Source organism: Eucalyptus grandis, chromosome 4 (assembly GCF_016545825.1).
Source record: "Eucalyptus grandis isolate ANBG69807.140 chromosome 4, ASM1654582v1, whole genome shotgun sequence".
Taxonomy (NCBI): domain Eukaryota; kingdom Viridiplantae; phylum Streptophyta; class Magnoliopsida; order Myrtales; family Myrtaceae; genus Eucalyptus; species Eucalyptus grandis.
The window spans coordinates 26,405,772-26,432,750 of record NC_052615.1 but is presented as its reverse complement, the minus strand read 5'-3'; the positions used below and the strand labels follow the sequence as shown (position 1 = coordinate 26,432,750).

General features: G+C 39.8%; 1 protein-coding gene across 1 annotated transcript; it reads right to left on the bottom strand.

The window, feature by feature from the left end:
- Positions 1-2,263: 2,263 nt before the first annotated feature.
- On the bottom strand, positions 2,264-4,411 carry LOC104443011. The gene has a single exon (XM_039310852.1). The coding sequence runs from the start codon at positions 4,409-4,411 to the stop codon at positions 2,264-2,266; it is 2,148 nt and encodes a 715-aa protein (XP_039166786.1).
- Between the last annotated feature and the right edge of the window lie 22,568 nt (positions 4,412-26,979).

The window sequence follows — 26,979 nt, the reverse complement described above, 5'->3', positions numbered from 1 at the left end:
TAGAACTTATACAGGCCAAGAGCTCAAGTAGATGTGAATATGTAAGGCTCAAAATACTCGACTCGAGCTTGATTGAGCTTTGATCTTTCAAGCTTAGGTTGACTTAAGATTTCTATGAGCGCGAGAATGATTTTTTAGTCAATAAGTTTTGGTCAAAGCTTGAATTACACCCTTGAACTCAAGCTCTCGCTCTAGCTCAAATTTTGAAAATATACTATTGTTAAAAATTTAGTAATTTTATGTACTGAAATTAGACCCGTTAAACGGGTGGGTCGGGTCGGGTTTAGGTCGGGTCATAAATGGTCCGACCCAAATCGACCCATTTAACCCGTTTATGACCCATTTATTACAATGTAAAATTTTTGACCCATACCCGACCCGATCCGTACCCGACCCATACCCGACCCATTTAACGAAACCTAAAAAGTTTATATATGTATTTTTAAAATGATATTGCTAAAATGGTTTTATACAACACAAATTTAATGGATAATTTTTATAATTTTTAAAATAATTATTTTTAAAAAATCGAATTTTAATTATTTTTTATTTTTTAAATTAATTTTTTTATTTTTATTTTTTAAAAATTAATTATTTTAATTATTTTTAAGAATATAATATAATATTTCTTTTTCTTTTTCTTTTTCTTTTTTCTTTTTTCTTCTTCTTCTTCGGTCACCCGCCGCCACGACGACTCGCCGCCGCCGACCACGTGCGAGCCTCGAGCTCGCCCGCTCGCCGATGCCGGCGAGCTCGAGTCTCGCCTGCCGGATCGGCGAGGCTCCGTGATCCGGCGAGCTCGAGGCTCGCCAGCGTCGGGCGAGCTCGAGCTTGCCCTCGCCGGATCCTGGCGAGCTCGAGGCTCGCCGGCGTCGGGCGAGCTCGAGGCTCGCCGGGCGTCGGCGAGCTCGAGCTCGCCCCCGCCCGACGCCGACGAGTTCGGAGTCTCGCCCGACGCCGGCGAGTTCGAGTCTCGCCCGATCAGCGAGGCTCGAGCCTCCGCCTCGCCCGATCCGGCGAGCTCGAGCTCGCCCGACGCCGCTTGCCGCCGGCGAGCTCGAGGCTCGCCCGGCCGGTCGCCGCCATCGCCGTGCCGGCGACCGGAGTAAGAAGAAAGAAAAAAAGAAAGAAAATATAAAAATAATTATAATTATAATTTTGGTTTTTATAAAAAAAATTGTAAAGTCAAAGAGAGGAGAGAGATGGTAGGGTTTTGAGTAAAAATAAATAGGTTCATTTTTAATGGGTTGATAAATGGGTCAACTCTTAACCCATTTAAAACCCATATATCTTAGTCTTGACTCATTAAAACTCATTATGGGTGCTTTATGAAAGAAAACTTGATCCATTAATGACCCATTTAACCATAAATGGGTCTATAAATGGGTTGCACAACCCATTTAACACCTCTACTGGAAATGCATATATAAGTAATTTCTTTTTGTCAAAAAGGTAATTAAGATATATAAAATAAGGTTACTCAAGTTAAATATTTTGAGACTTGAATTTCATTCGATTAAGTACTCGAGCTACTCGAACTAGACTTGGATAAAAAAATAAATAAATTGAGCTGACATCTCTGAGTCGAACTTGAGTAGCCTACAGGTAGCTAGCTGGACTCACTTGTGCCGCTGGTCTACGCGATAATTTCGCCTGCCTGTCTCTAATATTCACTTTTCACTGAGAGTTTTGGATTTGGTCAAGATAAAGCGACAGCCAACTATTACTCAACACCGAGAAGTCAAGATTTCTTTTTCCCTTGATTTCAAAGGGGAAGTTTTCCTTCAATGTGCTCTCCCGTACAGCACATTGAAGAACTCAAGTTCGCAAAGAAGAGCATGGTAGGGAACACCTACTACACACCATAGTTGAAAGGAAATAAATATGTGGCTGAACAAGCTGGAGAAATCAGATATACAAGCAGAATTTATTGATAATACACTCAATGAAACATTGGCAAGCTATGCCATCTGAATTAAATAAGCATATGCACCCTCCTGACCCTATTTGGACTGCTCTGTAAAACCACTCAATTTTATTACTTGCCGATACATCTTATTTCTCAAGATCTAACAATTTGATCATTGCAAGCTGATTATCTGATATTGAGTAATCGAAACAACATGGTCACTAGACGAAATGTAATGCTGAATTCGGATTGATTTCCATCTATTCACGAGATCTACCTGAATTCGAGCAAATGAAGAAAGTTGTGCAGGTTGACAGTACACTGAACGTAATTGCCAAGAATGAGCTCCACAATTTATACCATATTTGCATCACATATATCAATGGTACGTGGCTTACTATAAGGTTCTTGCTCTATCCCAGCATGAGAGACCAAAGCCCACAAGTGAGTCACAAACTCCCCTCCCTTTGCCAAGCGCTCAGCGTGCGCTTTTGCATCATCTGATGGAGCCACGTACAACATGAGCTCAGCCCAAAACTCGGCCAAAATCTTCCAAATGCGCTCCGAGTTCCCTTTCTGCAATTGGATCCCCAACACAGCACCCCAATTCATAACCGTCTCTTCTGGTGCTTGCGCAATATCCTTCAGTCGTTCCATTCTTTCTCGATCCGTCTTGCACCCCACAAGCACCTTCCGAGCTTCAAGGATGATTTGGTCGAACACGTTCTCTGCGACATAAGGGTGACCAGGTAACAATCTTGGGGCGAATGCCACCAAGTAAGCAAGATATTTGGACAAGTGAGTCGCTACGAGGAAGTTCGAACCCGAAACCGGCACCTCATGCTCAAGAAAACTCGTAGCTATATGCCACACCATTATAACCTGAGTTTGCGTCTCGAGCATGCACGCCCAAGAGAGCTCATCCGACACATTGTTTAGTCTCAAAGAAGCTTGTCCATTCTCCAATTTCCCGATTCTGTTCCTCAGAGAACGGAACACAGCCTTCTTCACTTCTGGGGATAATCTGACGGGAGCCCTTTGTCTTTGACCTCTCCTAACGACATCAAGGAAAGCGATTGTAAAGCCATTGTAGAGAAATCTGGAAGGGCTGTAATGGTATGATTCAAGAAGCGCGCATTGGCGAAGATTTCTTCCCCAGGGCTTCAAATGCGTTCGGCATATTTGTCCTATCAGCTTCTCAATGCGCCTACTCTCTTGCCACGACCCCTTCTGCACATACTTGCAAAGCAATGTAACTTTCGCCCATTCGGAGATAGCCATCAGGAAGAGCTGGACAAGCTCAACACATGTGAATACCATGAGAATGACTGTGGTCACGAGAACGTCGACGCTCAACCCTTTGGATGTCACAAATTGGACAACATCATCTTCTCGCTTTGTGGTGTTGCGCACCATGAATATAACTGTTAGCATAGTGCCTATGATCAAACATGAAAACTCCATCATCTTCAGCTGCAAACGACCTGCTTGGAAAATGATAGGGTAATTGGTGTAGAAGAAATCGTGAAGAAAGGTAAGCTCGACCTCAGCGACTCGAAATGCTCGCTCATACCCATTTTCTTTCTGAAGTATCCCTTCTCGAATCAAGAGCCATGCCTTTTCATGAGCTTCTTCTGGCAACGAGTAGCCTGAAAATCTCAGAAGGAGAAGCAGGTAGAGCGCATACGAGAGACAAATGTCCTTGAGCTTGCCATCCAAGTCGCCCTCGCTTGAGTTCAAAAGCCGCCCTTTGCACGCCCACACCTTTTCGGTGGTGATGACATCCTCGTTGACCTCCAAAGACTTTGTGGAGTTCTGCGTCAGTCCTGCAACTTCGCCAAAGGATTTCTCGAATCCGGTTTGTTTCGCTCTCACTACATACTTGTATCCATTCATAGTGACGGGATCGGTTTCGCACGGATTCGATAGCTGATGCTCGGAGCTCATATGATCTGCGACCCATTTTGTGGTTCTCTGCAGGCCACTTGCGCTCGCCGTCATGAGCGATAGTGCTCTCTCGTTGGCCTTCAGCAGCATGACAATGAAATAGAGCAAGAAAACCACCAGTGTCAACGGCAAGGTGGTCAGATAGGATGTCCACAATACTAGTAACCCAACGAACCTGACCATGTGTTGCCAAGCATATTTCTTCCACTGCTCATTGTCCTCCAGACTATATGCAGAGAAAGAATTTGAGCTTCCTAGGAAGATCATCAAGAAAGTCGCCCACAGAGGAAACAGTGGATTGCTGAACGGGGATTCGTGCATTAGCCCGAATGTGTACGTGATCAAGTAGCCTGAGAGAGTGTACGCAGCCCACAGCACGACCTGGAGCATTGGATTGTTGTGCCGACGCCTTAACGAGCCGCAACCTGCGAGGAAGAGGAGCAGGAAGGCGACCAAGCCCACGAAGAGCTCTATCTGGGCGAGCATGCCTTCCGGGGTTTGGAGCGTCTTCAAGACCACGTTGGCGTTGGTGACGCGTTGGTTCACTTTCTCCATTCCTCGTCCTCGCATGTCCCTTTCTTTCACTTTTTTGAAGGAAGACAGATTGAGTTCTTGGTGAGTGTAAGAGAGCCAGGAAGTTCGAACGCTTTGAAAATTCGTTTGCTGAAATGGTCCAGCAAAACCTCCGGAGTAGGTCCAGGAAGCAAAATTGGGATTCCACCCGACTTATGTTCGTTTAAAAATGAATTAAAATTGCTGCCCTCACAAGGAATTGTCATTCCCTCCTTTTAGGATTTGGAAACAGAGCATTCCTTACTTGACAAGAAAATTAAGGTATCAATAAAAAGATAAAATCTTCTGTTACTATGTTTTACCGTCCCTTCTTCGCGAAGACATTTCACCAGAAAAGAAAGAGAGAGAGAGAGCAGACATCTGGCTCATCAAAGGGTTGACGAAGTCTGACAAAAAAAAAAAAAAGAACGTTTGACGAAGGTCCCCTTCACTATTTCCTTCTCCCATCCTCTACTTTTTTCCTTTTTGCCCTCTATGTTTTCTCTTGCGATCTCTTCTTGTTTACTCTTTTTGCCGAAATTCTCACATTTACGTGATTTTTGGAGGATTTACGCGAATCCTTTTCTCCCATTTGAGGGCATCTTATTCGACGTTGTTGAAAATTGGCAATCCATCTCTTGTCCGAACTGGAGAAGCCTGGAACTCCGTGAAAAGCAAGCAAATTGAGAAATACAAAGCTGTGTAGAACAGACCACCAGATTCTCAAGTGGTAAAAAAGAAGTCAATTATGGCTGCCAAACTAAATCTTGTAAACAAAGTCTGAAAATCGGTGCATGTAAGTCGGTGGATGACTATAAATAGAGCCTTTATTGATTTGTGGATTGTGTTGGGATCATTAAAGTACAGCTCCATACCACTACACTTTTCCACCATTACTCCTCCAACTACATACGCAATACCATTTCCATAAACTAATGAGACTATCTCGCATTGTTTCCTTGTCCATCTCTACAAAATATATCTTGCAAACATATAAACATGAGCAAAAGTACGCTTCAAGTGCCATAAGTTGGCACAAAGAGATACTTAAAGTGTAAAAAGTTACGAAAATGATACTTAAGTGCTAAAATTGGAGATAAATGGATCATTTAAGTGTTAATTCGACAAAAATGTTGACATGCACAATTTCCAGTGAAGTAAGTGCAAAATGGTGTTGTTTTGCACGATAACATGGCCAAACAATGCAAAAAATGACGTCATTTTGGTGTTGACGTGGTAAAAAATTAATATAAAAATTAATTGAATTTAATTTAAAACTAAATTTATTTAAAACATTTAAAAATACAAATACACATATTAAAAAAATTAAAATTTTAAAAATAAAAAATTTTTTTTTTTTTAAATAGGGGGAGGCATCAAATCGAAAATTTCACTGGATACTAAACATAAAATAAGTAAGTGGAGAATAGAAAACAAATTATTATTCACCTTCTTTTCTTAGTCTTTTTTTGACATAAGAAAGGAATGCAGACCTCCCCGCCGCCTCCCCCTTTTCTTTTAAATTTTTAATTTTTTTTAATGTTTTAAAAAATATTTTAAATAAATTTAATTTTAATTTAATTTTATTATTTTTATATTAAGTTTTTACCATTTCAGCACCAAAACGACACCGTTTTGCACTTGTTTAGCCAAAAAATTGACATATCAGCGTTTTGGCCAGATTTTGGCCGGACTAACACTTAAGTGATTTATTTTGCTTCGATTTTTGGCACTTAAATGTCACTTTTATAACTTTTGGCACTTAAGTGTCATTTGTGCCAACTTTTGGCACTCTAGGGATCCGGGTGTCTATAAACATGCACATTAGCAACAAAAACTATCATTGATATAAAAATCATGCTTTCAACTTTCAAGTTATTAAATGAAGTGAACCATCAAGAGAAAGCTAACAGATTACTAAACCGGCGCTCGTGCTTAGCACAAGTCCTCCCGAGTCCTTGTGATCATTATTCCTCTACAATCTTTTACCGGTCGATTAGCAACTCAAGTAAGACTGGGGAGTCTATTTTTCTTCTTACAAACCAAAGAATATGAATACAATAACTTGATTACGTTAAATTAATCTATACTATTCTATACTATTTTCGTTTCTCTTTATATGAAAACGTTTGCATGCAATCTTTATTGATTTAATTATCCCAAGCCACTAATTAGTGAAAGTGATCATGTTTGGTGTGTAAGAAATAAAGCGGAAAAGTTGAAGAACTTGGGATGTAGTGAGCAAAGATAAGCAAAGCCTGACTATTGATTATTGACCATCAAGACAGGAGCTTCAGCAAATCATGGATCAGAAGGCAAATATATATTGATATGATCGATGCAAATCCCTAAGGTCGTGCATGAATCAACGACTTATTTACCATTATAATACATAATTAATTAGTACACAACGATACTAATCTTTTGATATTTTCTTATAGTTTAACATTGTGAGTTCATGATTAAGTCCTAGAACACAAAATGGCCGAAACTACGCATTAAAAGTAATGCAATGGAGAGACATGTAAATCTAATTAGATCAAGATGCACAAATCTAAGCTATCATGAATGATTTAATTACAGCACATGCGAATAGCTTAATATAAATTCCGTAATGTCATGCATATCTAAACTATATCATATGGAAATAAATATGAAGTGAAGCAATAATTAAATAAATGCAACTTAGATGCAATGCTAAACATATAAGGAATCAAAATTAAAACCGAGAACCACCTTAAAATTAAAACTATCCTGATTAACATGACATGGATGAAAAGAATTAACTCAGAAAATCTAACCAAGAAAGCACTAATGGTCCACTCTGCTAAATTAAGGGATCGATCAATTACCCCAGAGGAGTGGTGAAACCTCAGTATCACTTATTCACCGAATTACCTTCATGATATACAAATTCAAGAGCCAGCCTCTTCGTTTTTTTTTTTTTTTTTCCTTTTTTTCTTTGGGCCGAATAAAGCCTCTTGCGTGTCAGGAGACAAGCTAAATGAGTATACCAAACGAGTTTAAGGGCATAATACATCCAAAAGAGGTTGAGGGGCCTTAAACCCAACTCCGAGGAGAGTTTTTTCCTGTGGAGTTGGGCTAAAACGACCTATTTCGCTATTCTATTTTGGATTTTAGGGCAATGGGCTGAGTGTAGATGTGGTAACTTGAAAAATAAAGCCAAACTCTCCTTGATAAGCACTGGTGCATTCCACGAAGCTTGATCTGCACGAAGAAGTGTTTTAACTAAAGTGGGATCATCCAGTCAAGGCACATCTCCACTTCTCTCTCCACTTCTGTCCACGCGAGAGCAAAACGCAAGCCTTCGAGAACACCTAGGGGGTTCACCAAGCGCCCAAGACCTCTTATTATCTTCCCAGATGAGTCGCGGCACACTCCATAGATGGCACCTGTGGTTGTTCCTTCTAAGAAGGGGCTGTCGACGTTAATTATAAATCTCCCCGTCACCCACTGACCATAAGATTGAGTTCGATATTGCATCCATGCCAATCAATAAACTTTGCCAGCCCTAAGATGAGCCATGTCCCTTTCCGGCATGCTAGAAATGTGTATTGAGGCCCTTTTAGCACAGATCGTATACATTGTTTCCACATAATAAATACTCCAATTGGATAATTACACCCCTCATGAAAGAGATAACCATCATCCCTAAAACTTATGTATTTCAATATAACAATAATGACCTCTAATTTTATGAAAAAAAAATAGAAAGGCAGAATGGACAATATTGATAGTTAGCAAAAATTAGGCCAGAGTTTCTCGTAGATTGTGAAAGAATGCGAAGAATTTGAGAAACGTTGCTTAGGCCTTGACTAAACATCAGGATTTGAATTTTTATTAAAGTTAATCTTATAGTTTTCCTACTATTTTTTGAAAAGTTTCTGCTTTTATCATGTCCTAGGCAATTTTCGAGCAAATAATGCAAACATATAAATTTTTAACTTTCTAGTGACATATTAATGCATTAAACTTTTGATTATTGGGTTAGCCATACACAATGCATGTTTTTAGTGATTCACATGATATCATCAAATGATATAGGTCTTGAATAATTATAACATTAGTTTTATGGACTGCTATTATGCTTTAATGTTATGCATGTTGATTGCATTAATTCAGGTGGGATCATGTGTGTGAATTGAAACCACATATAACGTCCATTAACGTGTTCATCCTTCTAGGCAACTGTTTGTTTAATTTCCGTTTGCTTTATACTATGATATGACAATTTTAACATGTTTCATGTTTTCTTTTTAAGTATTTTGCATAAATATCCAAACCCTATAAAATAATGGGTTAATATCATGAAAAACCCCAAAATAATACATCTATAGCAAATTTACCTCAAACAAATTTTTTTACTACTAAAAACCCTAAATTGATACATCTGTGATAAATTTGTCATTCATTAATTTTTGTTAAATTTTTGTGTTTGCTAAGTTGCATGACACGTGGTATTTGACGGGCATACTAATTCAGGATTTTACCCTCCGTTTTTTATATGCATATTAGTTTGTAATTTTTCGTGGTATTAATTCAATTTAACGAAAACTAATATAGTATAAATTTGTCACAAATGTACTGATTTGAGTTTTTTTGTTGTGAAACTTAATCTGAGTAAATTGTCACAAATGTATCATTTTCAACAATAAAAAGTTATGAAGAAAATCTCGATTAGTTTGTAAAAAGGTATAGCCCTTTTAGTACTCAGTCACGAAAGGGCAAGTGTCAATAGGAGTTTATCAAAACTTCAAATGCTTTTTGGGGTGATCTTGTTGACTATTCGATAAACTGAGTTAAATATTTCTCAACCAATGAAATGATTAAAGGGGAACGATTCCACAATAGTTTCAAGACTTGTTTAAGAGAATATGACTAATACTCACTTACTCATTAATTTCATTCCAGTAAACATTGACCACCTTTAGAAAGGTGTCATATAATAAAAAGGAGTCGCCGGTTTGAGTTGCTCCTATCGCTGCCATGACTCAACCAACAATTTTCCACTCACATTTCTTAACACACGCATTCAAAAAGGCCATCTATGAACACAACATGTGAAACGAAATCTAATAAGATACTCGCACTATACACACACACACACACACACACATATATGTATGGATCTACTGATAACTTTAAATATCAACAGGCTACATCAAATATCATATGTACATTTACACCTAAAAACTAACGAATTTGCTGTTTTTAGGTCCAAATCAACCCATGGCTTATCAAACCTCTCTTCAATAACTTGACTGTCAACCGTAGGGATAATAGTGCTGAGAGGGAAAAAAGAGACAAATCCGTAAGCCCAAAATTGTTCAAATGATATGTACAGCGATTGGAGCTAACGAAGCTAAAGGGTAAGTTAATAACTATTCGCTGGCAAATTGAACCCAAGCATAGACGAAAGTAGGATTTCACGCCCTCACCTTGATGATGACAAGACAATCATTCAAAAGGACGATTTAGAGGCAAAAGATGGTTATAATGGAAGGAGATGTAGTCTTCTCCACCATTAATATCGGTCATGCACTGCCCGAGATGCAAAAATGTTTCGCGACATCACAGCAATTCGCTGCTCACATGGCCTCTTAACCATTAGTACAAGCTCGAGAGCGTGAACAAAGATTAAATTTAGCGTATAAGCAGCGAACAGCCGGGATGTCTTGAACCCCATGAGAATAGTGATTAGAGCTGTTTGCGTTTCGTGCTTTTTATAGCGAGAGGATTTGGTCGCAGAGCTAGAGTGAAAACTTTGACAATTTGTAGATGGGGACAAGTCATTTACTTCCTGATTCGAGCAAATCCCGCATTTAAACCAGGTAAATAATAATTTCAATAAGTATAAGATTAATAGCTTACCTTTCCGTGATATGTAGTGTGATTTGTCGAGTAATGGCCTCATATATGAGCAAAACCACCATTTAAGGTATATGTCAACAAATTAGCTAAATATATGGGTCGCATTTATGCACTTGAGTTTACATGATATGTAGTACGATTTGTTGCATAATGGTATCATATGAATTCGGGCCCGTTCAGTGACACGAAATAAGGACAAGAAATGATAATTGAGAATTTTCTTACCTATGCCTATAATTTTCATGAAAATTTGTAAATTATATTTTAAGTTATATCTCCTCCTTTTTCATTAGAGTAGCATAAATAATACATTAGGTCTATGAAATGTTGCTATCTAGATCCACCATAAAAAAAGCATTATTTAAATTTCTAATCACATCTATTATAATTACTAATCTTCTTAAGCTGATAAAATCAGTCTTCAAATGGCCTAAACATTCTTATGTATTTTTTTTTTTAAAAATTCCACACAAGCACTATCTAATATTTTAAAACTAATCCCTTGAACAAATAGAAGAGAGATTTCTGTTTTTATTAGTCACTTTCCGTAGATACAATATTGAGAGTCTCATTACAATATTTTATAAATAGGAAAAAAAATTAATATGTGATCAAATCGAGCATAACTGGCTTAAAGATATTTTTCCATACAAAATTCACTCTCTTACTTTCTTCTATAAATGTATAAATACCACGAATCAATATCATGCTTTATAACTTTTTCTGGTCCCTGTGAAAGCATCATTAACATGAAAGTAATACAATAATGTAATTGTGTTTTTATCTATAAGAACATCATCAATCAGAAGTGCACCGATCGATTATTATATTTTATGTAGTAATTATCATTTTATATCCAAATCAACTTTGAATAACACAGATAGATAATACATTTTTTAAAGAGCTAACTTTTATGATATTTAACACTTCATAGATCAAAGATATAAGCTAATAAATCGAAGTTATCCAATACAAAAAATAATGAACAAATAACTGATTCTTTTATTAAAGCATCATAGACTCGAAATATAAATTTTTTATTAGCAAACCGACTATTTAGTTAACCATACAAAAATATTAATGTTTTTAGATCAATTTAAGCTTAAGCATAAATCATATATGTTGTTTCAATAGAATAAATACTTCAATAGGATAATTACAGGCCTCGTGGAAGAGATAACGATCATCCATAAAACTTATGTATCTCAAAATATCAATAACGAACTCTAAGTTTATGAAAAAATAGAATGGTAGAATAGACAATACTGATAATTAGCAAAGAGATTAGGCCTACCAGATTTTCTCGTAGATTATGAAAGAATGCGAAGAGTTTGGTTGAATATTGTGGCGTGGTTTCGTGTGATTGTGCGCTGTTTGGTAGCTCATAAAAGAATCGAGCTGCCATATCATCTCATAATTTTTTGGTTGGTACTGCCCTCTAGACTAGACAAATCCATATGAATGGAAAAGTCGTCAATGAAGTATCTGAGTCGATTTTATCCACTCAAATGAAAAAATAAATCGAAGTGAATAAAATCCCCCCCATTGCAGTACCTTCCACACCATCCCCCCCATTGATTGATCTCCGGTGACCAGCGCGATAAAGAAGAGAACTATGGTGACGTCTGCGTGGTCAAGGGAGCACCATGGTGGAGGTTGTCATATCTTTCCTTAGTATAGGCCTAGGTTTTTCTTTTGATTTTCTTTTTAAGTCATTTACTGTTTGTTAGGTTCTAAACTTAACTAGACTCCAGTACTAATGTCATTGAAAATTAATTGTTTATTAGTGACATACAAATTTTAGAGAAGGGCCTTCAGTGTTTTCTTTTGTCCAATTTTTCACTTGGTCTCATCTAATCCATTACATTAGTTGGGTATTTTATCGGCTTGGAGTTGCCTATATAGGGTGTGCTTTACGGCATTGAAATGGAAAAGAAACAGGACGTTGGCAATCCCCATTTACAGGAAGGAAATTTTTGCTCCTTTCCAAAGAGCATGGAATGGAAAACGAAAATGAAAATGAAGCAAGATTTCATGATTTTTTTTTTTGTCAATCCTATTCTATTCCTACTCTATACTCACTTTCAAATTTTTGCCCTGCCTCTTGTAGGGCGTGAAAGTCGAAACCAACTCCTGAAACTTACGCATCCCCACCCCATCCTCCCTTAAGAAAGTAGAGATTTGAACCCCTCACCTCTCCCTTCCATGTTGGAAGGGTGGCCACTGGGGCGAATCCCAGTGGTTAAGATTTCATGAAATTGACATGGTGGCTTTTTAAGGTATGGAGTTATGCATAGTCTAATTTCCCGACACCTATTTAAGTCACTGCATCACTGCCCATTACAAATAACTTGAAGCCTAGTCGGCTGACATCCTAGAGATCTGCGAGATTACTACATTAGGTTGTCCATTCAAGGACGATTATTTCAACGTCATGCAGAAAAAACAAGGATGATTCACGAGTACAAAATGCCAGCTAGAGTGATATTATCTGGCCAATCTAACTCTTGATCAGCTAATGAAATCATCCTTACAGATCGAAGCATAGTCCTTCACTTGAGGACGCGGAACAAAAAACAAGGGCTTAAAAATACCCATGGTTCTTTATATAAGGTCCTAACTTGAGAGGGGCTATTTTCACGGTGTTAATAGCTGGGAGCACATCAGCATGGTGACCAAAACCGCCACGAGGGAATTTCACTTTACTTCTTTTTAGGGAAAAAAATTGACATTGTATATCGATTTTTATGTGCCACTATGTATCTTTAAAAAGTCTGTATTGAGAAAATCTGCCAGCCATCTCTATTTTCGCCAAGTATGGTACTCCTTGCTTATCAGAAATTAAATGGCCTAGAATGTTACAATTTTGCTCTTGCTATTTTGCAATATTAGTTGACTTATACAGCCCATATATGTATTTAACTAGCAAATCTCACCGTAAACTATATGAGTGCCTTCGAGTGTGATGGCGCAAGTCTTTGGATAAAAAGGTCTCGTGATGTCCTTTATAAGTAGAGACTTGTCTCCATTATCACCATGTTAAATTATACTTGAGTAACCGTTGTACAATTTAATCAAGTGAATCAAATTGGGTCATTACAATTGGTATTGGTGCCCTAAGTGATGAAGTCCCTAATGCTTCCAATCTATAAATGCAACACCCTTCCCTCACCCCAAAAATTGCAACACACAGCCAGTTTATTTAAGGCATCTTCTTGTACAGTATGTTAGTTTACAGAATTAATTATTGGAAAAACATCTTCATAATAATGATTTGCTTACAAAAATAAATTAATGAATAATATCTAAAACATCAACAAAAATGTTTGAACAGAGATAGTTGTTGATAATGAAAATTTTTTTTTGACTAATTTTTTTTCGAAACAAGCAAACTTTAATTAGGAGAAAAAAGAAGGGAGAAGAGATGACACCTTGAACTTCGCAGGAAAAAGGAAGAAGAGAGAAAAAAATTTCGGGCATTGAGCTTTTTCTTGCGGTGACTCTTCGGTCTGATATGATAGTGGCGTTTCTGTGATTTGATTGAAGGTCATCGTTAGATGGGCAACAACTGCATATTTTGAATTGGTTAATTACCCTAATTCACGCGTACGATTCTTATCTTTGAACCCTCCTTGTTCAATTTAAATTAGTTCTCTATTTTATCCACGGTTAAATATTTCCTAATTGGTAATTGCAACAATATTTCCCCCCAAAACGAATTAAAATTCTCAACACACTATCGCTTTATTTAAGGCAGCTTCATATATGGTATGTTAATTTTCCGGAGAATTAACAATTTTAAAAATATTTTCTTAACAATATTTTACTTTAAAAAATAATGAATAAAATTTTAATCATCAACCGAAATGTTTAAGGATAGATTGTTTGTAAATAATAATAAAAAATTCTTTTGACTAATTTTTCCAAAATATATAAAATAATTTTTTTATAAATGTATTTTCTGGATCTTTATTTTTTTTTTTTCCGGTGAACAAACGTAAAAACAAATTGTGTATCCAGTCGCTCAATGAATTGGGTCGAGTAAAATCTCCTAATTGGGAAATCCCGCCATAAGCAGATGTAAAATCAAGCAAAAATATCAAATCAGAAAAAACGATAACATTGGAAGAAAGAAAATAGAAACTAAACAGATCAAACAGCTTCTGACGTTCAACGCAAAAATCTCAAACCTCCGAAGTCAAGAAGAGCGACTCAAAAAATATGCAACCTCATGCATAAGCAACTCAATCTACAGTCGGTCAATTGTTATATTTACAGAGATCTATCATGCCCTAGCAACTCAATTGATGATCATAAAACAGTCGCGAAAGCAGCGAAGCGAATTGTTCGAAACCGAATTCGTTCTCTCGCATCTGTTAGTGGACGCTGTAACTCTTGATCGTAATCGAACCCAAGTGCGCACCAAGGAAAAGGTCGTCCTTATGTTGGTCTCTTCTGCATCTTTCTCAGTCCCAGCTCCACACGAAGCTCTAGTAGATTTCTGCTATTAAGTTTTAAATATGTTTAAAATCTGAAAAATCATATATCTTTTTTTAAAACTTAATTGGCAAGACAACAAAACGTTTTAAAGTAGAACTTGGTTTGTTTTTGTTCTTCTATTTTTTTATTTTTTATTCCCAAAAAGAGGACCATTCGACGTTGACATCAACAATTTCCAGTTCAAATTGATCGAATGGACTCAATTGATAAAACGTGAAAAAGTTTATAACTCAATTGGTAAGATTTCAAAGTTCAAAATTGAATTGGTAAAATTGTAAAACGTTAGGATTTTTTAAACAATTTTCCCGTTGGTGACTCATGCTAATTATCATAGAAAGCTGAATACATTAATGTAGTTACTAACAAATTATTTGAAAAAAAAGCACCGTTCTTTTTCTCTACCTATAATTTCTGACGCATACCAATACTTATTCAACTTTACTATGACATAAAAGGACCATATTCTGAGCATGGAATAATGGAATTGTGCTTGTAGAGAACCCAAGGACGGAGAGAAGTAGGGTTCCCATGCCCTAACGTGGATGATGACGATACGATCATTTGCAAAGATGATTTGTAGGTAAAAGATCATTATAATGGGAGAATCCGTTGTCTTCCCAACCAGAAATATAGTTTGTACACGTGCCCCAGGTGTGAAAGGGCATTCAAGACTTACGCAGCAATTTGCACCATTTAGGTCTCGATACAAGTTTAAGAGCGTGAACGAGATTAAGTCTCCACCACTTTGAAGATGGTTAAGGAGGGTGAGCTGCAAACTGTTGGCACATCTTGAACGCCCATTTACATCTCGAGCGCGCGTATATCCGTGGTGCTAGTATGGCAGACTACTATTAGTGAACCCGTTAAAACCATCTTCCACCTCTATATTATCTCTGCGATTGATCCTGGCATCATCATCAACATTAGGGGCGAAATTCCCGCCAATGGCTGAGAAGTTTGGTTGATTCCCTGTTCCTTTTCCATTGAGAAATTAAATCTGGTGCGAGGTAGGGAGGGAGGGAGAGAGAGATTGTTACAAAATGACTCTTTAGCAGTGAGAACAGTGATTAAAGCCGATTGCAGTTCATGTCCTTTTATAGTGGTGGCTTCGAGACATCAATAGGATTTGATGATACAAGGAGTTGGCCATACTGCTAATGCAAAAAAGTTTGACAATTTCTGGCAAAGCCACTTTCTTTTCAATTCGAGTAAATCCATCATTTAAGGTTAGGCGAAATATCGCAAATAAATATCAATCATAGCTTAGCTTTCCATGATGTGTTGTGCGATTTGTTGAGTAATGGCTGCATATAAGAGCGAATCCACCATTTAAAGTAGGTCAAAAAAATAATCTACAATAACATGGACCGCATCAAAAGAGTTACTTTTTCTGTGATATGTAGTATGATTTGAAAAAGAACTCATCCCATTGCATCCCATCAATTTGAGCAATTGTTTCATAAAATTTAGGTTCATCCAGCTACTCGGAATATGCCCAAGAAAGGACATTTCATCTTATTATAAACTTGTACAAATAATTTTTCATGAAAATTCCAAGAGTATGTTTTACTTTTTAATTCATTTTGTATATTAAAGTACTAGAAATTTATGAGTTTTTCTTATTGCACACAATATATATTCACAGTAAAATGTTGCTTACTGAAGTTACCATATAATGATAGTATATATTTTTCTAATCACGTCAATTTTAATTACTAATCTTTTTAAACTAATTGAATTAGTTTTCCAAGGGCTCAAATATATTTAATGCAACATTTAAAAAAAAATGCACACAAGAGTAATCTAATAATCAATATCTAATAGGAGAGATTTCTATTTTATCTTGAGAGTTCTATCACCATTTTATAGATAGGAAAAATTGATTTTCAATGTTTTTAGATCAAATTAAGCTTAGGCATAGATCATATATGTTCTTTCAATGGAACAACTATTCAATTGGATAATTATAGGCCTCATGGAAGAGAGAACCATCATCCCTAAAATTTACGTATTTCAAAAAATAAAAAAATGACCTCTAATTTTTATGGAAAAAAAAAAAAAAATGGTAGAATGGACACCATTAATATTTAGCAAAGAGATTAAGCCTGCCAGATTTTCTTGTAGATTGTGAAGGAATGCGAAGAGTTTGGTTGAGTATTGTTTTATGATTTCGTGGGATCGTACGTTGTTTGTTAGCTCATAAAAGAATCAAGTTGCGATATATTATATCATAATCCTTTGGTTGGCACCGCCTTCTAGACTAGATAAACCCATATAGAATGGAAAAAGTCTTCAATGAAGTATCCGGGTCGATTTTATCCACTCAAATTTAAAAATAAAGCCAAATGAATAATCGGTGCTCATTGTAGAATCTCTCTCGCCCCCCCGCGCCCCGAAAGCCCCTTCTGAATCTTGTTTCATCAATAACGTTACAAATAAATAGAAGCCGAGTGAGCTAGCATTCTAGAGATCTGCGAGATTACTATAGTAGATTGTCCAATCAAGGACGATTACTTCAACGTCATGCAAGAAATATAAGGATGAAGGATGAACAAGGGATTTCACATGTACATTGCCAGCTGGAGTGATGTTATCTGGCCGATCTAACTCTTGATTATCAATGTCTAATGAAATCATCCTTACAAACCGAAGCATAGTCCTTCACTTGAGGAAGCAGAAGAAAAAACAAGGGCTTGAAAATAGCCATGATTCTTTATATAAGGTACACTAAGGGCCTATTTTCACGGTGTTAATTGCTGGGAGCACATCAGCATGGTGAACAAAAACCTCACGGGAGAATTTCACTTTCTTCTTTTAGAAAATTTTGGGCATTATTTTTCTGTTTTTATGTGCCACCATGTATCATTAAAAGGTTTGTATTGAGAGAATCCATCGGCCTTCTCTATCTTCAACATGTATTGTACTTCTTGCTTATCCAAAACTAAATATCCTTGAATTTTATAATTTTGCCCTTGATATTTTGAATCCAATTGACTTATTTAGTCCATTTATTTAATTAACTGGAATTTCATGATAAATTATATGAGTGACCTATGGCCCAAGTCTTATAATAAGATAAGCCTCATCATGTTCTTTACAAGTAGGGACCTATTTCAATTATCGCCACCTTGGATTACACTTGAATAATCATTGTATGATTTAACCCAAATGAATTAGATTGATTGTTACAACTGGTATCAGAGCTCATAGTGGCAAAGTTCCTAATAGCCCGAGCTATGGCAGCCCATCCCAAATGGCCACCATCTTAATTGATTTCAAGTACTCCTATAAGAAGTTTAGTTTGATATATTAGGTTGGCTTGATGTAGTGAGAGACTATGGAGGGGATACATTTTGTCATGATATAAATTGCCATCTTCTCATGCAAACGTGACTCGAGCATTAAGAAAAAATCAACAGTAGAAATATGAAGTAAAATGGAGAGAGGAGAAACAAAAAGAGGAGATGACACTTTGGACTTCGCAGGGAAAAGGAAGGAGAGAGCAAAATATAGGGCCATGATGGGGGCGTTTTTGTAATTTGCTCAAAGGTTATCGTTCGGAATATCGGATTGCTACAACTATGCATTTCGAATCAGTCACCCTAATTCTTGCACACGTTTCTTTGAACACTCGTTGTTTAGTTTAAATTAGTTCTCTACTGTATCCATAGTTAATTTTTTTATCCTAGCACTATATTTCCTAATCCGTAATTGCAACACTCCCCTCTCTCCCCCCAAAAAAATTCTCCACACAAAAAAAAAAAAAAAAAGTTGCAACACAAAACCAATTTATTTGAGGCAACTTCTTCTCCATAACGTTTTTTTTTTTTTTGGTAAAAGGTAATAGGTATATAGACTTTTGCACAAAAAGCTATACTGAAGTACAAAGAAAGGGAGGGGACCCCGACCAAAACACACTCGGAAGGACAACAAATCCAAACGAGTGGGAGGGGGCCGGGGCCAAGAGAAAGGAAAGAAGGGGGGGGAGAGCTGCAAGAGAGATACAATGCAGAAAAAACAGCAGCAAAGAAGGCCAAACAGCGGCCAAGGGCAAAGAGCTCACAACACGGTGGCCCGCACAAGGGAAAGAAATAAAGAGGAGAAGAAGAGGAGAGGCACCAAGAAGGGAAACCGGGGCCGCGAGGGCGCCAATAAGCAAAATCAATCAAAGATGGTAGGGGGGATGCCCCAACTAAGTTGAATCCTTCTATTACGTGGGTTGTCCGGGACCTTGGGAAATGATAAAGCCTTATCATTGACAGCTTTACGAAGGAGGTCCTTTAAAGCCGGGAGGTATAATCTTTCATTGCGGAAGATAATGCTATTTCTTACTTTCCAAATGAGATAGCATAAGGTGCCAAAGGCAAAGCGAGCCAGGGATTGGTGGAAGGATGCATTAGAAAGGTGCTCAATAACCCATAAAAGATTGTCGTTCCAAGCATGATTCCTCCAAGGTAAGTTACACTTAGCCGCCCAAAAGGATGCAAGGTGATTAGTGATAGAACATCCGAAGAAAAGGTGATCGACCGAGTCTGGTGTAGAAGAACAGAAGGCACAAGTAACATTAGGGATTCTCTCGTGAGCTAGTAACAATACCTGGGTTGGCAGACGATTACGGGAGATTAACCATAGATGGGTTTGATATCGAGGAGGTAAGGAGGGGTTCCAAATAAATCTCGACCAGGGGACCACAACATCCCTCGGCCTTAGAAGGCTCCAAGCTGAGGCAGTAGAAAAGATTCCTGAGGAATGACCAAGCCATAGAAGATGGTCACTGGCTTCATTGAGGGTTGGAAGGGGATCATTCCAGTTACTCATAGAGGAGGCAACAAGAAAGATAGGGGAAAGGCAGAAAAAACGAGCAACCGTAGCATGCCTTGATATACCGGAGCGGTGATTTCACGGTCGAGAACAACTTGTGGGGGACCACGGGGTGCCGGTGATCAAACCGAAAAGAGACATATAGCCCATTACCAACTCGCCATTTAAATGATGTTGGATCAAGTCACGAAGGCCAAGCAGCTTCTTCCAAGCCCAAGAGCAATAGGTAGGTCTTGGGACAATCCAGAAATTTTTATGTTTTAAGAAGATGGAGTGAATCCATTTAGACCAAAGCGACTCCTTATCGGTGAAAAGGAGCCATAGGTGCTTGAGCATGATAGCAATATTGCTCATCCGAAGGGATCTAATACCTAAACCGCCTTCCTCCTTAGGTAAGCAGACATCTACCCATGCCACCTTTGCCTCCGGCCCTAGCTCGGGCCTCTCCAAAGAAATTGCCGGAAAATCATTCAATTCGGTTAGTGGCGAGGCGGGAAGGATAAAAACACTAGACCAATAAACTCGGATAGAATGAAGGACGAGATTTGATTAGCTGCAATCTGCCCAGCCAAAGAAAGAAACCGGTTTGTCGAGTTGAAGACGAGAAGTAATAGTATTCACTAGGAAACACATGCGTCCTTGCCCAACTGAAGAGATAATAGGTACACCAAGGTATCTAAAAGGGAGAGAGCCCGGAAATCAGGAGGTACGTACCAGAGCATTCCTTAGAGATTCGGGGCCACCCGAAAGAAAGATTTCACTTTTGTTGAGGTTAGGATTGAGCCTGACAGCTAGCAAAGGAATGAATTCCATCCAAAAGAAAGCCGCAAGATGACATATTGGATTGAGCCCGGACCCAGCTAGCAAAGGAATGAATTCCATCCAAAAAAGCCGTAAAGATGACATATTAGCTTCGAGAATAATAGAACGTCATCTGCAAAGAAGAGGTGAGAGAGCCTGGTTGCTTTACATCTCCAGAAGAAATCAAAACCCAGTTTGCCAGATTGGGTGTTGAGAATCCCAGAAAAGACTTCCATAACAAGAGTGAATAAATAAGGGGACATAGGGTCACCGCGAATCCCTCGTCCACTTGAAAAGAAGCCGTGTAGTTCACCATTAAGGAGATAGAATATTTGGGGGACCGGATGTAAGTCATCATTCGATGGACGAAGTCGGGAGGAAACCCAAAGGCTAATAAGGTTAACTCAATAAAGTTCCGTCTACCGAATCAAAAGCTTTGCGAAATCGACCTTAATGATGCATTTAGGCCGGTAAGGTTCGTGATGAAAATCAACAAACAATTCTTGGGCTAGCATAATGTTATCACTAATGCGTCTACCTTTAACAAAAGCATTCTCGAGGTAGGCGATGATTGAAGGTAGCACAATGGCTAACCTGTTAGCCATAATCTTGGTAATGCACTTGTAGATTGTGTTGCAGCAAGCGATGGGTCGGAAGTCATTGATAGACGAAGCATTGGGGACCTTCAGGACTAAGGTCAGGATGGTTGAATTAATCTCCTTAAGAAGATGACCAGAGGCAAAGAAGTCATGAACCGCTAATAAGACCGAAGGGCCAACAATTTCCCAAGACCGCTTGAAGAAGTCTACATTAAACCCATCCGGCCCGGAGCTTTACCATTTGCAAGAGAAAAAAGGGTATCTTGGATTTCTTTATCTGAGACAGGCTGAGAGAGAGTCCGAATCTGGTTATCATCAAGAGTATGGTTTAGATTTTCCCTGATCTCCTCAATTGTAGGCACATAGGAAGGGGGAAGCCGCCAAGAGAGCTTGGAAATGAGAGACAAAGAGGTGATGAACCTCAACAGATCGAAACTAGAGTGTCCCCATTGTAGATTGATAGAATTCTGTTTCGGAGGTGGCTTCTCTTGACCGAGTGGCGAAAATATTTAGTGTTTAGATCTCCTTCTTTAAGCCAACGAACCCTGGATTTCTGCCTAAAAGGATTCCTCTTGGAGGCGCAACTCGGAGAAAACCCGAAGGTGTTCCTTTTCCACATTCGCGATCCTAGTTGTGAGGTCCGGTTGAATGGCCTCTTGGGTCGGGGAGAGCAATCTCCTAGCCTCATTTGTTTTAGCTGAAATGTCTGCATAAGCCTCTTTATTTAGGAGCTTAAGCCTACATTTAAGAGCCCTCAGCTTGCAATAGAGAATGTACATCGGCATTCCAGAGAAGGGGGAGTCCCACACATGAGTCACAAGATCAAAGAATGAGGGATGGGTCATCCAAAAATTGAAGAATTTAAAGGGTTTACGGGTGTTGGGAATAGGCAAAATCCTAACCATCATAGGAGAATGATCGAGACTCCGGGAGGGAGAAACGATGCCTCGAGAAGGAGAAAATAGAGTTCCGTGGAGTTAGTCAACACCTGTCAATTTTCCTTAGTTTGCGAGAAGGACCCGAGGAAGCGACCATGTAATCTGTTCCCCACATATCCGAGATCATCCAGCCCAGCTTGATTAAGACAATCGCCAAAGTCATTAAACGCCGGGATCCAATAGTTGGATGTATCTCGCTCTATCGGAAGAAGACCGAATGGCATTGAAATCTCTTGCAATAATCCAGGGCGAGTCCACAACTTGGAGACTAGATCGAACTAAGTCAGCCCAAAAGGGTCTTCTCAAGGTAAAGGAGTGCTCCGCATACACTACAGTGATGATAAAAGAAATACCGCTGTTCAGGCAAACTAGGCGGCCGTGGATAGCTTGAGACGAGTAGGAAGATAAAGCAAAAGAGGCAGTCTTCGGGTTCCAACCCACCCAGATTCTTCCTCTAGGTGAGTGATCATTATTAGCGCTCCAACACCATCCCCGAATGAGAGCACCGAGACAAAGGAAACGCCGCAGGGGAAATTTTAGTCTCCAAAATACCAACACAACTAAGGTGGTTGGTTTTGACAAAATTTCTAATCTCAGCCTGCTTAAGGGGGGACTCGAGGCCCCTAATATTCTAGACTCCAAAAAACATAGAGAGAAGGAAGAAGGGCGTTACCGTTTCTTGCCACCTCGCTTCTTCACCGAGGAAGTCATTGGCTTTAGGCTGAGAGGACAAGCCGCATCAGCAGAGGCAAAGCGAGGATTACCTTTTTGGCGGCTAGGGACAGCCACAATAGGTTCAGGAGGGAGCTGGAGAGGGGATGGCTCCTCAAGGATGGAAGACGCGACCACAAGTGGGGAGTCAGGATCACTTCCTCCAGAACTAATGTCATCCACAACTTCATTATCTGATGATGATGATGACTCCAGGATCGATCTTATAGGCGCCTGAGGAAGACCGGGTTGATGAGGAGCTCAGGAGGTGCCGTGGATGAGATCAGGAGGAGGGGGGGTCTTCCTCACCAACATTTACCGGAGGAATCACAGTAGGCTCCATTATCTGTGGTGCAGATAAATGAACTTCAATTCTACAGGGAGGGGGCATAGAAGTACGAGAGGTAGGCGGAGCGACATTCAAAGGACGGGGTCGATTTCGCTTTCCACCAACTTGACACCATTCACTGGAGGGACGTGCCAAAGGGGCCTTGTCTGTTAAAGAACCAGCTTTAGGGGGGCCAGGTGCTTTAGGGTCAGCACATCTATGACCAAACGAACAACAACTCGGACATAGAGTTGGCACCCATTCATAATGGACATCCACCGAACGAGGCTCACCATTCAGCATAAAATCAATAACTTCAGGGAATGAGCTCGCAAAGATTAATCTCAATGCGAGATACGGGCAAAGGCAACCATGGCCATCTGTTCAGTGCGGTTATCTAATAAGAAGGGGCTTACCGATTACACTCGCAAGGGCACTAATGCCCGAAGCAGACCACAAGTTGACAGGGAGATTCCTTAGTCGAACCCAAACAGGAACTGTTTTGTGGCAATCTTTCTTGAGCTCCATCATTGGGTGCCATTGTTGGAGAATAAGGGGTATTTTGGCAATAGTGATTGGCACCCCTTACAACACTTTCCTTCTAAAGTCTTTGTCGTCAGAATATGGAAGTAGTAAAAGCCCGGGTCAACTACGATAACTTGAACTAGGTGGTTACCCTGCATGTTAGAGCGCATCCTTTGTCAAATGAAAAGGGAGCATCTTTCCTATGTAATAACCAACTAAGCATTCATCCCATTTAGGGTGGGCAGCTTGCAAGATCTCTTCTGAGATGTGAGCAATGATTTTGTTATCAACCACAGCAGGCGGAATATAAGAGAGGCTATAACCCTTAGTAGCCGAGCGAGTAACAACAGCCCAAGACCGAGTTGGGGGCTGAGCATCAACAGAGAAAGGGACTTTGTGGGTCAGTGCCCGCTTACCGGCATCGGATGGAGGCAAATCATGCCCTGTCTCGCGCTGAGGAGGAGCCGGACGAGAGGGGACAACAGGGGAACTACCAACAGCAACTCCTTTATCCTTAGAAGGACGAATCGAGGTGGAGATAGAGGCATTAATGGCCGAAGGAGGGGGAGGAAGAGTACCCAGGGGCGCACGAGCCTTTCGGGCTCTACTGCGACCTCTGCTTCGGGAGTGTCGTCGGGCACCACGAGTGACGGAGGAGTACCGAGCAGGGGGATGGGCGGGGGGAGGAAGAGAATCATCCTTGGGGGCCTCTTGAGGGCCTTTGCCCAAAATGTCAACCGGCGTGGAGGAGGAAGACGCCATACGAATAGAGGCAGCCCGCAAGCCAAATCCCTAAAAACACAGCAAGCGATTCCCGATAGCAGGAGACATACCGGGAGAAATCGCTCAGAGGAAGTGTAGATCGGGTAGGGGGAGGTCGGCTTCAAGGAGAGCCTCAACGGACGGCTGAAGTGGCCGGAACCAGCAACAGCCACTCCCAGTGAACAGTAGAGTCACGAACAGCTTGAGAGCAGAGGATGAACAGTGCAGGAAGTCTTTTTCCGTTTTTTTTTTCTTCTCCAGAACGTTAATCTCACCAAGAATCAACAATTTGAAAAATACAAATACTTGTTGAAGATGAAATATTTTTCTTTGACTAATTTTTCAAAAAGATAAATAATTATTTTTAGATATATATTTATTAAATATTTTTTCCACAAAACAAATGCATAAAAAAATTGTGTATCCACTGCCGCTCAATAAAGTTGGGTTGTGTAAATTATACAAATTGGGGAATAAAACCATGAACGAATATAGCAAAAATATCAAATCAGATGAAACAAGAACAGAACTGGAAGCTAAAAAAAAAAGAAGCTGAACAGATAAAACAACTTCTGATGTTCGGCATGAAAATCTCAACCTCCAAAGTCAAGAAGAGCGACTTAAAAAATATACAACCCCAATTGCATAAGCAACTCAATCTGGAATCGGTCAGATTTCTATATTTGCAGAGATCGCCCAATCGACTTGATTGTTGATCGTAAAACAATTGTGAAAGTGGCGAAACGAATAGTTCAAACCCGAGTTCGTCCTCTCACATCTGTTAGAGGACATTGTAACTTGATGGTTTATATGTAATGGGCTTAAGGCCTGTCCGCCCAAGTTGGGCCCAAAAAGCCCGGCCCACGGGAATAGGGCCCGTGGATGGGGGAAGGTATAAAAGGGAGGAGAGAGAGAGATGACACCGGTTGGAAAAAGAAAATAAACGTACGTCTTTTTCTTCTCACGCTCTCTCTCTCTCGCTTTCTCTCCCAAAAGGAAATAGTGAAGCGCAATTATTGAACAGGGCCAAGTTTCTCTTCCTCATACCGGCGTCGGTGTCTAATCTGTGGCTTAAAAGGTACGCTCGAATCCATGGTGTGCTTTAGGATCGGTGATACGTGTTGTTTTCCCGGGTTCGTCTTCCGCATTGATTTAGGGGTTCGATTTAGTGTCGAATCTGGTTTTCGGGGATCCGTTATTCCCAACATTGGTATCAGAGCCCTAGTTCACGTTTTCCCGACTTGTTTGACGTTTTTTGATTGATTTTTCGCAAAAGCAATTCGGCCGTACGGATCGGGGTGAGAAATCCCAACACCCGAGCGCTGTTCGGCCATTTTTCCGAGTTTTCGAAAGTCGAAATCGAATTCTAATGGCATACGAAGAAAGGCGACGTCGAGACGAGTCCAGCGATACGTCGGCGGCGCTGGGAGACGCGCACGCGCCCACACGTGCGGCTGGAAGCCGCTCTGCGTGGGTGCGACGCGCCCGAAAGCGCTCGCTCGCCCAGCGCGTGCGACACACGCGCCGGTCGGCGAACCGGCACGTGCTCGCTGCGGCCGGCGAACCGGCACGCGCCGATCCGCGGACCGACGCGTGCTGACGTTGTTGGTGTTTCATGAATCATGTATAAGAAAAATTAACGAAATGAACGCAGCGGAAACAAAGATATCTTTTACACATGATTCTCCTAAGGCGTTGTTCGTGCGTTTCAATCAAAAATCTAAACATAAAAAAGGAGTTAAACGAAATACCTCTCGAAGCGCGCTTTGAAACGAGTCGGTTCGGTTGTTCTACAATTCGAGTCCCACAAGCGTCGGACCTCTAGTTCGGACACACCAACAACGAACGTTGAACGGAAGAGAGAACCTTCGGATATTCTCCACTTCGATTGTGCTAACAATCACGTGGAAATGATCCAACGTATCCTCAATGTATTATAGTCACGGCCCGAATGAGAAAAACACTCTACTTTCTCGTGTCTCTCAAAGAATACAAGAACACAAGAACACACACATTTCTCTTTGTTTTCAGCAACTCATTTTCTCTAAAAACAAATAGCGCACGCCCACCTTTCTCTGTATTTCAACCCCTTGAAGTGTCGCCAAAAACAAGACGCACACCCACAGAAAATCTCTCTTAGTTGCAACCTTTTTGCAGCCTATCTTTTTTTAATATTCATACATGAATCAGCAACGGTTGCCGATCGTGGGATCGGCAACCGTTGCTGATCCTCGCTTCTCATGCACGATCAAGCACGATCGTGCATGAATGGAACGGTCAGCAACCGCTGACCGTTCATGCACGATTCGTGCACGATGGTCAGCGGTTGCTGACCATCCATGCACGAACTAAATGCGTGCACGATGGTCAGCAACCGCTGACCATCATGCACGATTCGTGCGAAGTGGTCAGCAAAAATTTGCTGACCATTTCCACATTAATTAATCAATTAATTAATTAATAATTAATCAATTTCCTTAAAAAATAACAATAATAACATAATCCTTATATGTACAAATGGAATCCCTAGTATGTACATATTACATAGCAGCTTTAGAGCATATATCTAACAATCTCCCACTTGCACTAAAGCCAACTTGTTTGGTATGTTAACATATATCCACTTTGGGCATGCGTGTGCATCATATGCAAGTAGGCTCGTGACTATGATACAAATTAAATTAAATCTCATTT

Bases quoted from the DNA above. Each gene is read 5' to 3' on its own strand.
- LOC104443011 (XM_039310852.1), bottom strand. From the start codon at position 4,411: ATGGAGAAAGTGAACCAACGCGTCACCAACGCCAACGTGGTCTTGAAG.